The sequence below is a fragment of the Drosophila suzukii genome, chromosome 2R (genome assembly GCF_043229965.1).
Source record: "Drosophila suzukii chromosome 2R, CBGP_Dsuzu_IsoJpt1.0, whole genome shotgun sequence".
Classification (NCBI taxonomy): domain Eukaryota; kingdom Metazoa; phylum Arthropoda; class Insecta; order Diptera; family Drosophilidae; genus Drosophila; species Drosophila suzukii.
Window position 1 is genome coordinate 12170512 of NC_092081.1, and position 15394 is coordinate 12185905.

Sequence of the window (15394 nt, forward strand, 5' to 3'; positions counted from 1 at the left end):
AACTAAGAAGCTATTAAAATGGTGCTTTACTAACCTTGTTCTGTACTTACTTACTATATTATATGTCTGCGAAATTGCATATCCACATGGATTTCTTGATTTTTTATCACTTTTTCAACAGTGTATTAATATACTGGGTAGAGCAGCAGAGGAGCCCGGCTGGAGCCCGTTGTGGCACAGTTTTGTCTACCAATTTTGCAGTGAATTGTCCTGGGGATCTCCGAAGCCAAGGCTGTCAAATCGTAGCAACAACAGCCACCTCTCCACGCACCGAGATGGATAGAGATAGATGCAAATTGGGAGTGGGAATGGATGTGGTACTGGACGTATAAAGGGGGGGCAATTCTTGGCTTAGACCTGAAGCTGGGGAATTTTCGGACTGGCTGCCTGTGCATTTAGTTAAGCTTCAAGTGAAGACAGCAACGATTCGGCAGTGAAACAAATTGCAGCATTTAAGTTCCCATCCTGCTTCACAAGTTCTGTGTTAGCAAAAAGCAGCAAACTGGTCGAAATTGTTTGGGATTGTGTGTGTGTCTGTGTGTGAGTGTCGGAGCTGGCAAACAGTTTGCATAAAGTTTGATTATGTGTGTAAGCCGGCCAGTATTTTCCATTTCAAGTTTCCACACTTTGCATGTGCCAATGCTGTTGGCCATGTTCGGTACAACAGCTGGCAATTATTAGAACCGAATTCCATGTCGATCTCAACAGGCCTGTTGAATTAGTTCAATGCCCTGATTCAAATACGTTTCACCGAAGCATAGTTACAGATAAAAATTCTTGAATCTTAAAATGGAGCAGCTACTTTCTCGTCGTCGCAGATTGAGGCACAAAAGTGCCAAGAGGTAGATATATATCATTAAGAGCTATTCCAATTGTGATCCCAAGTAATATAATCAACAGGGGACTAACCAAGTACTTGCCTGATATTAAATGCAAGTCCCTGGATGGCGTGGGACGTAAGATTAAGGATCAGTTGGGTTTTGTTTTGCCATCCTCTGGTTTCTGCAAGAACTCCTTACGTTTCTACAAGCGTTGCACAAAACCAGATCGCCAGGAATTCCAGCGTATAAGCGGGGCCATTGGCGTGGGATTCCTGCTTATGGGCCTTATTGGATTCGCGGTCAAGCTGATGCACATTCCCATTGTCAACATTATCATGGACTAAACCAGAAAGCTTGAACGGAAATAAAGTTTCAATTCAACTGCTTGGAGTCAAGAGTTTTCTGGCCTGGGGCCAATGCCGTCGGAACAGGAAAAAGCTGGTTGGCTTGACCTGAGGGTGTTGACAAGATCATTCCTCTTTCTTGCCAAGTTTTTTTTGGTGATACCCACTAGTGGTTGTACAAAGAGTCATTTTGGATTCTTCTTTAGTTAGTATACAGTAAAAAACGTGCGAAGCGTTAGACTACTTTAAATCAATAGGTTTAGTAATATATTATTTTAACGCCCTTAAGCAGAAAGCAGCTAAAAGCTTTTTCGATCAAATTGGGTACACAATAGAAAATTAAGGGCAAAACATTGTGCAATCCAAATGGGTTCCACGCTAGAGCTAAGGTTAATTTAATTTGAATTGTTCTGGATTTTGCATGAATTTAATTGGCTTTGCAGCATTTTTAGTAATAAGCCACAATAATACTTTTAATGACCTATTTATCTTTGTTGTGTGTTTGCGGTCATAGGTATTTGTATCAGCTTATATGAGTTCTAAACAACTGGATAAAATCTTTAATAAATATATTTAAATTGTCTAAAAATTCAAAAGACTACAAATATTTAATCATTAATCGGACAGAAACTCTTATATAAATCAATTAATTGATGAGTTAAGTGCGTTTGTTTTAGTCTTAAATGAGCTAGCACGAACACTAACGTTTAAAATAGCCCTTTAATTAACAAAAAATTAAATAAAAAGGGTCCTAATGAAGGTAATCGTGATTTTTTACCCAGATTATCAAATTTTATTTTTAGATAAGTTTAAGCATGTGTACCAAAATCATTAAGTAAGGTAAGTTAAAGTACCAAGTAAATTTTTGTCGGCTTACTGCTTTTACCTTCGTATATTTTGGTTTCCCAGGAAAAACATTCAACCTGGCCAAAAGCCCATAAATATGTGGTAGAAAACTATATGGTTTTGTGGGTGGACATAGAACACAGTTGAATCGATGCCCTCGGGAGGGGTCAAGTGTGAAGACAGATTTGGCAGATAGTGACAAAGGTAAAACAGAGTTGCTAGCCAGTTAAAGCCAGAAGTGATACCTTTAAGTATTTACCACCTTTAAGGCAATAATGTTTGCGAATTTTTCCAATCAAATTTCTTCAGAGAAACTGTACATTTTCAGTGCAACTTTTTTTTGAATGGCAGTGAATACTTGTTGACCAAATCAATGGACGAAGCTTTTATCTGAGCACTTGCAGCAGCTGCAGAGGGAATCAAGAGCCGGGTCCTTGACGCATCAGTATCCATATCCCATACTCCATATCCCACATACCATATCCCTTGGACCCTGGCATGTGCATTGTCGCATGTGTCTCCATTTGCTGCTGTTATGTTTTATTGATGAGTCTCGCAAACCAAAATTGATGATGCCTCGATGTCCTCGTTCGCGTCCTTGCGGCGTTGCGAGGAGCACAGTGGAGCTGCCTTGTTGTTCCCGCTGTTGCCGCCGGCAAATGGCGAAAATTTATTCAAAACTTCGACGCAGTTGCATCCTTTAACGGCCCATCCGTGCAACAGGCGTCAAAGGAGCTGACGCAGGGAAATTGACGTGCTCGGGATTAACAGACAGGCCCTCCTCTCACGGGAAACTTGCAAAAGTTGAAAGTTCCAAAGTTTTTTAACCGAAGAAAGAAGGGCTTCTTATTACTCATATGTCAAGCATTACGGACGCGAACTAACAAAATTGACTAGAAGCTATCAGGAAATTAAAAGTCGGTAAAATCCACGGATATAAAGCAACAAGAAAATTATTTTGTTACTGAAAATATATCAAGTTGCTTTTAACATTTCTGTCATTAAAGTTTCAGTTTCAAAAAGGTTTTAGAATTTTTCTTAAAATGGTGGCTGGCTTTCATGACATTCCTAATTAAAAATGTAAATTTGATTGCAAAAGTACCCACACAAAGACAAAAATCTAAGAAAAATCCAAGAACGTTCTTGAATTGAGAACATTCGTTCTTAAAAACCGTGTAAGTACATTTTGGTATCAATGTTCTCTATATTAGAACGAATTGTAAGAAGTGAAAAGTTAAATTTAGTTTATTTAACAACTTTTAAGTATTCAGTACGATTATTTGTTGAGATATACAGTGTACATAAATACCGCCAATTCAACTTCATTCGAGCAAAACAAAAACATTTTCAACTTAAAAATGTCGTTCTATTTTTAAGAACATTTTCAACTTCGATGACAACATAATTTTCTCTGTGAAGTAAAATAGATTCAGTCCTTGAATATTTATTTGATATATAGATGGCCTCTTTTAAAAATTGTTTCGAAGATGCTAATATTTTTTTCGTATTACAAGCAATTTTTTTTTCACTTACTAATTTTTCTAAGTATTTTATAGCTGAAACAAAATGTAATGCAATGGATATACATATTATGCAACCCACATTTTGGGAAACTTTATTTTTAGCCTAGTCTAAGGTGGTAGCTTTTATAGTTTTAAACAAACCTAGTTGTAGCCCTTAGTCATGTAACCTTTTACACACATACCTTTTTAATGCCTTCCCTTGGTTGCCTCGTTCTAGTTCTCTTCTTGATGCATTTTAATTAAAAGTGAAGTGTGGCCATTAATTTGCAACTACAAATTACACTCAATAAAACATGTCTGCCACACTGATTTTTCGGCACGAACCGAATGAAAAGGAGAGAGAGAGAGAAGGGAAATATATATGTGGAAGCGTGTGTCGGAGAGAGACTGGCAATCAATTTGCACTTTGACTACAATTACTGATTTTCGACACTTCAAAGGATTTTATAAATTGCCATTTGCTCTCAGCCCTCAAAAAAAAAAGTTCTACGTTGCTTCTCTGACTTTGGCAATTTGTTTTGGCCCTTTCCCTTGGCCACACCACACTCACACACACACACACTCATATTCACACCAACACCCAAACACAATCGCACACTCACACGGTCACATGTGTTTTTTGTTCTCATCCTGATTGCGCCTACCATGTACAACTTTAATTAACTCAATGTGCGACTCCTGCGGCCAAAAGGGCAGGCAGCCGAAAAAGCCAGGACTTGAAAGTAGTTTCTGCGTGGCCAAAAGGAGCCAAAGACTAAAGTGATTTTTTGTTTGGCCTGTTGGCAAATTAGGTTTTGGATGAATGGAAAAGCTAATGAGGGGACACCGAATCGGATGGGCTAGACAAGGTGGTTAAAGTTAAAGACATCCCAGTCGACCAAAGTTGAAATTTCGCTCTACCCCCCATCTCAATCCATCCACCGCCGCCCCTGTATTTTGGGCCATATTTTGGTTTTGCAATTTCCATGCATAGCGGAGATACACGCATAAAGCGGAAAACATTTTTACACATATGACTGACGCTGATTGCGTTTGTCACGTCGGCGAAATAAAATTGCTGGGCGACCCCAAAAACTGACGGCTAAGCGAACCCGTGAGGTGCCCAAAAAAATTGGGAGAAAAAAGAGGGAGAAATAATAGAAGATTATCGAATAGCAAATACTCAGTGCCGAGTATAGAATATTCATTTCTAAATGAAGATCTCCTGAACTAGTTTTTAATGTAACAAAATATATAGGCGATCATAAAAGGTTTCACAAAAGAAACTAATAATAAATTATAAATGTTTCGAAAAGTATGCAACGTTATATTTTACAATTGGAGAGTAATTCCAAAAGAATTTTTTTTATTTTTTCAGCATACTTCAAGGCTTCTCTGAAAGTGGTTTCAAAGCAATAATGATTTCTGGAACAAGGAAAATACCTTGCCAGTAAGGGGTATACAAATAGAACCTCTGAACTAGCTTTTAAATGTAATAAAATATGTAGGTGCTTAATAAAAGCAGTTCATAAGAGGTGTCAAAGGTGTCATAAGAAACTAGGTCTTTAAAACAAATTATAAAGGTTTCCAAAAGTATGCAACAATATATTTGTCAAACAGAGAGCAATTTCCAAAAACGAATGTTTTTTTACAGCATACTTTTAGGCACCTTTGATAGTGACTTCAAAGCACTAGTGATTACTGGGACCAGCAATATACCTTGCTAGTAAAGGGTATAAAAACCGCCAAAAGAAAAGCCAGTGAGAGACCCTGAAACCCCCAAAAACCCGTGACTTTTTTTTCGGTTGTCCCTGTGTTGGACTCTTCTGGCATTCTACTTCTATATATATGCACACCTCACCCCAACGGTTTGGTGTGCCTTTCTTGCATCTGCGCCAAAAATCGGGTAACGAGAGCGGAATTGCAGTAAAATCGTCATCGATGAACTCGACGACCTCTTTTACGCATGCAAACAGCCACACATACGCATTGCGAGGCCTCATCCGTCCAGCATTGCGTATACGTAACGTGCGCCAGCCGATTGTCGCAGTTGCGGAATATTTGCATAATTTAGCGATTGAATTTTATGCTCAAAAGCAAAGCGCAGCATCTGCTTTTCACCCCCCTACCTACATAAATGTACAACGGGCGCAAAGTGGGTTGGAATTGAGAAGCTTTATCCATTTTGCTTTCATATATTAATTATATAATTTTTGCTGCATTTGGTCGTGGCCAAAAGCTTCCGAACAGCAGCATTGGCATCATTATTAAGCCGATGATGAAGATCACTCTTGCCGGGACATGGACAATAATTGCATGCAACATAATTAAAGCCATTAAAGCACTTAAGCTGCCGGAAAACCCAGGACATGGCATATGGCCGTGGCTATGGCCAATCGAAGGGGGTTTGGTGAAAAGGGGGGGCATTCAACGATAGAGTGGCCACTGGTCGAGTCATGTTTGCATATGCATAATTATGACGAAAACACATTTAAATGCATTTAATCGGGCGCATAGCCAGCCTCGAAGGGGAAAAGGAACATCAACAAGGGGGGCGGGACCATCGTGGCCGAGGATCGTGGTCAGTTGGCCATGGTCGACCTGGTTTGGCAGGTGGCTTATGGCCACGGCCCCCTGGAAAAGGCTTTTAACGTTTATTGGTTTTTATTAAATATTCCGTGCCCATGGCGAGGCCGCAGGCATATTAAATTCATAGAAACGGATTGCTCGACTTATTGAGCTTCAGTCAAAAGGCATATTTAAGTTAGATGATGAATGGAGTCAAAAGTTGACTTAAATTTCTTTTGCTTAATACAGTATAACCCTTTATGTTATACTGTAACTATGAAGTGAATTTAATAAATCGAAACACGCATTCTTTACAGTAATCTAAGACCATGCGAAAAAAGCAAAACGTATGCATTTGTACATTCTCAAAATATTTATTTTATATTTTACTGGAATATTTTCTTGCTGACTTTCACTACTATTTGGCCAGAGAGAGGCAAGAATTTAATACTCCAGAAATCAAGTTGAACAAATAAACGAAATCATTTTGCATCAGCTTTCAATGATAGAAAATGCAAACTTCGATTGGCAGAAGAAATTCGTTTGTTGCCGACCACCATTGAATCATTCAGAGATGTCTACGAAAAAGATGTTTGTTGATTGGCATAGTTTCGGTGTGGGGAAAATCCCATTCAAAGCTGGTGATATTGAAATATTTACTGATTTGCCTACTGCAAATTATGTATGCAGTTTAAATAAAATTATTTATGTGCGAAGATTTTTCAAATATTTATACCAGGCTAACAAAAGTGCATATACACACAATTTTATTTCTATTTGTGAATCTATGTGTTGGGTGTTTGTGGGCATTTTTTGGCCACTCGTTGTTTGTCTCGACTGGCCAGAAATTTAATTAAATCTCTGCGAGGCATTTCAATTTCATTTTCTATTTGCACTCTGTGACAATTTTTAACGCGTCAAATTCTCTTCTGGTGTATCTTTTTGTTTCGGCGACCTATTGTTCGGTTTTGTCTATTTTTTAGGGGGCCTGGAGTGTTGGACCCTCCATAAATGTTGCATGAGGCGCACTTCCCGTTTCCTGTAAGCGCATTTCGCTTTCATGACAAAGCAGAAAAAAGGCCAACAACTGGGGAAGCGAAGATTTTTGGGTGGCTAAGCAGGAAGCTCAAACTTTGAAGTTTCCGGATGCTGGCCAGTTGTTGTCTCTTTGACCCACAATCGTTGAGTTGCGAAGCGGTTGCCTGGCCAAAATACATAGTTGATCCTGCGGTAGGCTGCTCAAGATTGTCCCTCCCAATTGACCCATTATCCGATGTCCGAGCTCCGGAAAACACCTGGCCAACATCTGCGGCGACTTCAATTACCCGCACTTCCACTCACCAGTCACCTTTAGCTCAACTTAAATATTTATAAATTTTTTTAATGTGTGTGCGCGTGTGTGGCACCTTCGGGGGAAAAGCCAAAAGACAAAGAGCCGTGCAAAACCATCCAGGAAGAAGGAAAGAAAAATACAATTATAATTATTTATTATGCGACAGTTTCCACTCGGGCTATCTGCGTCTCTGCGGCTCCTTTGTTGCACTCTCTGCAAACGAAAGCGAAACGAAACTGTCGCGAGCGTTGGCCATAAATCATTTATGCAGCAGACCCGCACACACACAGGCCAACAAACAGACAGACAGTCAATACACTGCAGAAAATTTATAAAAGTAAGTTATTGGGTTGAGCCTCAAAAATCAGTACGGCTTTGAAACCACTTGGGTAGCAATGCGGCTATTGAAACCATCAAATCTAAAACATTTGACGAAAAAACCTTTTAATGTCATTTAAGATGTCTAAAAGTATGCAACAATATATTTTAAACTCAGAAGTACAATGAATTCATGCATACTTTTAGATCCCCTTTGTGGTACTCCCATTGATTGTAATGCAAAGAAAATGGTAATATGTGTAGGTGCCATACCAATCCCTAAAGTTTCGAAAATATTTATAAACACGCCTAAAAGTATGCTTTTAAGAAACGTCGTATTGGAGAATGAACTTGGAGCTTGGACATTTGAGCTTAAAATATTTTGTTGCATACTTTTAGTTAGCCTTGTAGGGGTTTTCAAAATTCTACGATACAATCCATAGTATTAAAAAGTAGTTGAAATATTTTCTAAGTACTTGATATATTTTCTAAATTTGGCGAATTAGGACAAAATCAATTATTCGATTTCGGCGATTTCTTTTTTCTAAGCCATGTCTCTTATTTCAGTGTATGGATACCCATACGCATGCTGAGTATACAAAGTGGCATAATTCAACTTACACTCGCACACCTACACCCATCACTTGCATGGAGGTTCGGGGAAGTGTGCGGGTCCTTCAAGACGTGCCTGCAGTCATATGCAGAACTTGCAAAGAGTCCTTCCACCCCCTTTCCTCCCAAAGTAAAGACGCTGCAGAAAAACTGGAAAACTTACGCGCTCCGCTTCGTCGCCTTTCCATCCCTCTGCTTTTCCCTCACATTCCATTCCCTTACCATTCCAATCCCAACCCCCTTCAATTTTTCTCTTTTTTTTTTTGGATGCATGTCAGTGCCTTGTGTGTCTTTTGATAAGCGCACTCGAAGCAACAGAAAGTGTAGCGCGGCATAAGCTGAAGGCAGGAGGGGGGAAAAAGTATAAGTTTTCCTCGCTTTTTTCTGAGCTTTTTTTGTTTTGGCTGCTTCACGCCAAGCACTTTATTGGCAGTTGCTGAAGTATGCAGCGCAGTGTAAGTTTGCTCGTTGAATTTAATTTTTGGCATGTGTGCCAGGGGTTGGGGGATGTGATTAGATTGCTTTTTGCCCAGGGAGGTGGGGTCCTATCTTTAAGCAGCAACTGCTTATGATAGGACCAGAGAAATATGAAAAGGAAATTTATCTATTTGGCTTCTTGGAATTGTACAAAGAAAGTTACAAATAATAGAGAAATTTGTAAGACAACTTATTCGATCTTACAAGCGAAAATGCATAATTATGATTTAAGATTTTAAACTAAATTTTGTTTCACACCTGTGGCTCAAAGCTATTCAATATTGTACAAATGTGGTACCCAAGCCGTTTTATTAATGTTATACCTTTTGTTATCCATAGGATACTCCAAAATATATTCATGATTTTAAAGATAGATTTTGTTTAGACAGGTATCACACCTGTCGTTCAAAACCGTTCAATTTTGTATATATGCGGTTCCAAGCGGTTTTACGACCTTTTACCCTTTTATTATTCGTGGAATACTAAAATATTTAAAGAAATTAAAAAATAATTTTAAATCAATTTAATAGCGCTATATTTTAAATCATTTAAAATTTTTATATTATGTGTTTTTTTGACACATAATAAATACATAATAAAATTTTAAAAGAAAATGTTATTTTACTACCATTTACCATAGATGATTAACCTACGGTAATATTTAAAATTCTAAGATTAAGATGAACATTTATTTATAATCACTTATAATTTTCACTACATAATTCATAACACATAATAAAATATTAAGACAAAATTGTATTTTACCATCATTTACAGTACACGCTTTCCCTAAGGTAGTATTTAAAAATCACAATATAAGATGAAGATTTTTTTTAATCACTTTAAATTTCCCGTAACCCCGATATACGCAATGAGAATCCATCCCTACTTTTCACATGTTTCGCCATCAAACCAGGACCGCATTACCCCGAGGGGTAACCATGTTCACCATTTTTTCATAATTTTCGGGCAAACGTTTTGCGTATGTTTATCCGAACTTCCGTCGATTTACAAAATTATAATTGCACTCGCCCCATGGGGAGGTGGAAATTCTGGCGGTAAGTGGGGGGATGGAAGTTTTTGGGGTGCAGTGCACGGTACGTTTACAATGCACTTCCGCCCCATTGTTGTTTTGCATGTTGACATGGTGCAGGCACCGCCAGCGAGGCAGCCAGACATATTACTCATACGCCGTGTTGTCGCTGCCCCGGTTGGTGGAGAGGGTGTGCGTGTTGACAATCATGTATTCGCTGGTTTTTCTGTTCTCTTGTTTTTTTTTTTATTCCTTCTTTTATTTTGCCATGCTGTTGCCACTAATGTGCCACGCCCCTCGGCGGCGCGTAGTTGAGCTGACAATCGAAAGCCGAGAGGTGGCAGAGCGGGCCAGTCAAGTGTGTGGGCGTTGCACGCTCGTCTTTTCTTTCAGCCGATTCTCGATCCCCGATCCCCGATCCTGAACCACCACCCTTCATGCAGCATAACAATGGCAGCGGCATCAACAGCAGCAGCTGCAACAATGCAACATGACAACTTCCGTTGCATTCGCCTGCCGGCACAAAGGAAAGCGACAAAAAGTCGCACACACAAACACAAACACTCATGGGCCCCGTGGAAAACTGTAACGGAATCGCATTGTGCTCGGAAAAATGTTTTTTCCTGCTCGAGGACGACAAAAGAACACAAACACACATCTGCCAAATCGGAGGCAGTGCCCGAGATATATGGCCAAACCCTACTTATCATCAGGTATCAGGCCAGCACTTATCCACCTGATGTGCGACAAATCAATTATTTGTGTTATGTGCGCTAACCTGCTGCGTGATTCCAGGCCAAAGCAATTAATTGGATTCCATTCGAATCGGTTTGATTTGATTCAAACGCCCTGTGGCACGCCTCATGCAATTTCATTTAATTATGCTAATCAGTCCGCAAATGCAACGGGCTTGTTAATTAATTTTTTTTATTTTTCTAATTCAAATTTATTGCCCTGACCGACTATGGCGACACTGTTAATTTTATGCATCTATTTACAGGAAAATATAGCAAGTGCATATAGATAAAAGTACACATTTTCGCTCAGGAGATTATCCAAGTTTCCAGGCTCCTCAAACTTCTCGTACTCCTCAATCGTAACATAATTTACTTGCAGACAATCATCAAAATCGTCAAGGGTTCCTTCAAAAAAGTCAAAGGGATGACTCTCCTAAGAGGTATTTATTTATAATCCTAGAATTAAACAACATTTAGTTTGATTATCTCACATTAGCTTGGCAAATCGAAGCCAAGATGAGGAGCGCGAAAATTTGAAGTCTGCTAATGAACATTGTTAAAATCAAACTGAACAGTTCCTGGAGAATTTTGTACTTATTAAAAAACAATTTCTTTTAAGTTGATAAACCAGTTTTTCACAATTATACTCGTAGATTTAATTATACTCTCTTTATAATTTGCTTCTCAAGTTCCGTGAGTTTTTACATATTAATTAACGGAAGTACTTGTGAAATAAACTAGTTATGAAATAAGTTACTCATCTATATATTTTCTCGATTTAATTTACACACTATTAAAAAATGATTTTTATTCTGGGAAAAGGTATTGTTCACATTTATAATTTATTAGTACACCTTTCCTGGGGTGTTAAAAGTCAATATCAGAAACCGCATTTATTTGTAAACCTAATTTAATGGGTAGTGCAAAATTTTCCACTTGCTTAAAATGTTTGTTTTCGGATAGACTTTATTTGGTTAATATTCTCCTGAAACTATGATTTTCATTGTGAACTATCTCAAATCACTGTCTTAATATCACAGATATATATAAATATCGATATATAGATTAATAACGATTAACGGATCGGGGATGACCGGCCTTAAAAGCACAAATCACCAGTTTGAAGCTGTACGCACAAGGTTCTTCGGATGCCTGATCCATGCACTTGGTAATAAATTCCCCTGCCTTGTTGGTGGTTTTCATCAATTCCAGATCCATTTTACCTTCATCGTTTAACCATTTCGTGGAATCCCTTTCAAGTTGGCATTTGATATTACACTTGTACCTAAGGTCCACATTCTCGTTTAGTAAATAATCCAAAGTCTCGAACCGCGCGTATTTTTCGTATTCCGATATGGTAATATTATTAACATGTAGACACTCCTCAAAATCTTTAGAATTCCAATGGAAAATGTCAAAGGGATGCCGAGCCTATAAAATAACATTATTAAATACCCATTAAAATATCTAGGCAAATAAGTCAATCCCACCTTAACTATTCCGATCAAAACCAATATCAGAGGCGCAATATAGACAAGTCTGTAGATGAACATTGTAGAAATGAAACTAAACAGTTGCTTGTGAATTTCCCATCGGCGCAAACAATTGCTTTTAAGTTGCTTAACCAGTTTTTGCTCGATTATTCATTTAATTTGTTTGTATTTTTCTCCGCTTCGGTGACCTCGTCGCTTTGCTCCAAGTTATCCGTCAAACAAGTCACCATCTTAAAAGCATATTCACACAAATATTGCTCATCATCGTGCATTTTCTTGCAGTCGTAGAGAACTTCACGGAGATCTTCGGTCAGAGGTTCGATTTGGTCAATCTTTTCCACATCCAAGTAGCCATTTGAGTCCAGAAGGTTTCCCTTTTTAGCCAGGCAGTGGACAAAGCACTTGTATCTTCTCTCCGTGTTCTCGAGATCATCCTCTTCAGAGCTGCGCTCTATGAGTTCCTGGAACTCGGCCTGGGTGATATTATTGGAGGCCAGACATTCTGCCACCGTGTTGCTCTCCTCGAGAAAGGGAATACTCTGATAATGGAATAAATAGGGTTACTACTGCCTTATAAACCTGTTTTCAAGATGGAATTACCTGGGCGCAGACCACGATGGCAGCCAAGATGATTAACAACCCTAGCTTGAACATTATCTAATAACTCGCAGAATCTGTTTCAAGATGAAAATGGACATGTGCTTCCCCTTCACAGTAAGCACTTCGCAATAAACTGTTAGCCCGAGAAAAGCAGTTCTGAATTTTATAGAGACTGGCTTGCGGGTAATTTATGGGGCGACCAGCTTATCTGTATCTAGCTAACTAATTAATTGCGAACAACTGGTTACTGGATATATAAACAATATTAAACTGATGGATATACGATCTGTCGTGCATTTAATTGAGTCTCAAAACTCGGAACTGTAACAACACCAGATTGATCTCGGGACCAGTGATTGATTTAAATTTTCAATGACGCCAGTCGAGAATTACCTTTTTATTTTTTTTTACCCATTTTAAAGGCCAAGTTGCAAAGTTATGCAGGCAAAACTAAACACAAAGAGCGGGGCCCACGTAAATTTCATTTTATACGCAGTGAAATTCGCATAACATTTCCTGTCAACATATTTTGCAACACTTTTGCTGCAAAAATGAAGCGACAACTGCAGCGGCAGGAACAACACAAAGCGACAAATTGCGTTGACAGGAGGGGCGCTAGATGGTCTGGTTCGGTTTGGTTTTGGGGAAAAGGCATTCCTAACTATGCAACCCCATGCAACTCTAGACAACAAATGAAAATTCCAAGAATATTCACATTCGCAGTGAGTTTTTGGCTCTTGCGGCCGGGACTTTGTCTGCTCTTTTCCCAACAAACCGCTTGTCGCGTTGTTTACTTTGGTTATTTACGGCCTGAACGAATTTTTTTTTTTTGGTTGGCTTTCTTTCTTTTTACACTGCATACTTTGGCCGGTTGCCAAAAAGGAAATATGTGTTGGGGAAAATTACAAATTTTTATGGTCATCGCTAGGTGCTAAACTGTGTCCTCGGCTGACCCGGCCTGTCGCTTCCATTCCTGTCAAGTCCTGCTGCATAATTGCGGTGCTATTTTTCAGCCCATCAATTTTTGACGTTTAATGAAAATTTCGCATTTCCATGGTGCCCGATTTTGCCCTAATTTGGTAGAAATTTGATCATGTTGATTTCAGATAGGTGTGCTGCAACGCTAATTAGGCATGGGCCATATTCATTATTGAATGTTTTTGGCTCATTTGGCAGGCATATAAATCATAGCTTAGCACTAGAAAGTCTGACGGAAAAATGTGGTTTTAATTATAAATGAGAACGGAAGCTAGCTTCGGCAAGTCGAAGTTTTAATACCCTCGCAGATGTTAAGAGTTAAAATGTGAATGAAATAAGTTAAATATTAAATAATCAAAATTTAACAATGATATACAGGGAAATATCTTGAAAAACATAACATTTTTACCTTATTCATCCTATGGGTCCTATGGTAGCTGAAATATACAGGATATGAGATAATCTTTCAAAAATGTGGGCGCCACCTAGCGGTGGAAACTGGTATTGGGTATAGCTTTGTAATCCAAGTAATCAATTCTTGGCATCCATAAACACTTAACACATTTTAACAAAATCGTAAAAATATGGGATAAAAGACTTTCGTTATGGAGGAACCCTAGAATTTGTATATTTAATCCCAACATTATAGTTCTTATAGTTTTCGAGAACACAGTTTTATCATAGACGGGGAGTAATCCTGATCAAGAATATTTATATTTTATGGGGTTGGAACGTTTTTTCTTTCATACTTTCCAACGAATACAATATACCCATATAAATATACTCTATGATTAACGGTATTGATTTTCAGTATTAATTTTAAAATTAAACTGTTTGTGGAATATGTAAACGAAACTTTATATTTAGCAAAACTATTTAGTGTTTAAAGAAAAATAATATTTTTAAAGCTATAGAAAACAATATAATACCTTTTTTTTATCCAATGGAGTGCGTTACACATTTTGTAAAATTTAACAAGCACCTGTAAAAGAAAATATGGTATCCTGAATATAGTCAAGTTTCAATGAAGGTTAAGGTGAAATACGAACAAAAAATTCGTACTCTCCTCTGACAGTTTCTGCCATTTATTTAACATGTCAGGCGGAGCTGGTGAAGTTTCTGCGCCCCTTTATTCAGCTGTTGCCTTTGCTACCTTTCCGGGAAAGTTGCCACAACAAAAGGAAAACTAAGGGAAAAATATGTGTAAAAAGTTTGTGCTGCTTTGCGTAATAAAAATAAATAGTAAGTGACTTCAATATGCATGTCACGTATTTTGCATGCACTTTGATGCCACGCCCCCCCGCCCACACACTCACACACACATTTTGGCACGTGCAGAAACACAATGGAATTTTAGGAAAAATGCGTAGAATAGCAGGGATCATATTACAACCGAAGGATTTTCTGCAACTTGGCCCGAGAGACTTCGACTTGCCAGAGTTCCCAAGACAATGCAACAAATGAATGGCCGAAATCTTGGAGCTTGCTAACGACAATGGCCAGGTTGAGGGTTCGTTTCGGGACATGAAACCACTAAGGAGTTTACATTTATCAATTAGGTTGAGATGGAGAGCAGCCGAGTCAGCTGCCAAGTTCATGGCAATAACAGTAAGGAGCCATCCTCCAAACCACTGGGGTGTGAATCGCTCCTCCAAGACAAACAAAACGGCGGGAGAAAGTGGGTCCACATCCTTGGAGATGCAAGTGTGCCAAGGAACAAGGAGTAAGGAGA

At 38.6% G+C, this 15394-nt stretch overlaps 3 protein-coding genes across 3 annotated transcripts; 1 reads left to right on the forward strand and 2 right to left on the reverse strand.

Moving 5' to 3' along the window:
* Positions 1–683: 683 nt before the first annotated feature.
* LOC108008907 (protein transport protein Sec61 subunit gamma) lies at positions 684–1202 on the forward strand. Its single transcript, XM_017072813.4, has 2 exons — positions 684–842; positions 901–1202. The coding sequence occupies exons 1-2, from the start codon at positions 790–792 to the stop codon at positions 1163–1165; spliced, it is 318 nt and encodes a 105-aa protein (XP_016928302.1). The 5' UTR covers positions 684–789; the 3' UTR covers positions 1166–1202.
* A 10414-nt stretch (positions 1203–11616) lies between these two features.
* Positions 11617–12351, reverse strand: LOC108010298 (Odorant-binding protein 57b). Its single transcript, XM_017075172.4, has 2 exons — positions 12082–12351; positions 11617–12022 (listed from the first exon to the last, which is right to left on the reverse strand). The coding sequence occupies exons 1-2, from the start codon at positions 12142–12144 to the stop codon at positions 11657–11659; spliced, it is 429 nt and encodes a 142-aa protein (XP_016930661.3). The 5' UTR covers positions 12145–12351; the 3' UTR covers positions 11617–11656.
* Positions 12166–12928, reverse strand: Obp57c (Odorant-binding protein 57c). Its single transcript, XM_017075171.4, has 2 exons — positions 12685–12928; positions 12166–12623 (listed from the first exon to the last, which is right to left on the reverse strand). Exons 1-2 carry the CDS (start codon positions 12736–12738, stop codon positions 12231–12233), a joined length of 447 nt encoding a protein of 148 aa, XP_016930660.3. The 5' UTR covers positions 12739–12928; the 3' UTR covers positions 12166–12230.
* Between the last annotated feature and the right edge of the window lie 2466 nt (positions 12929–15394).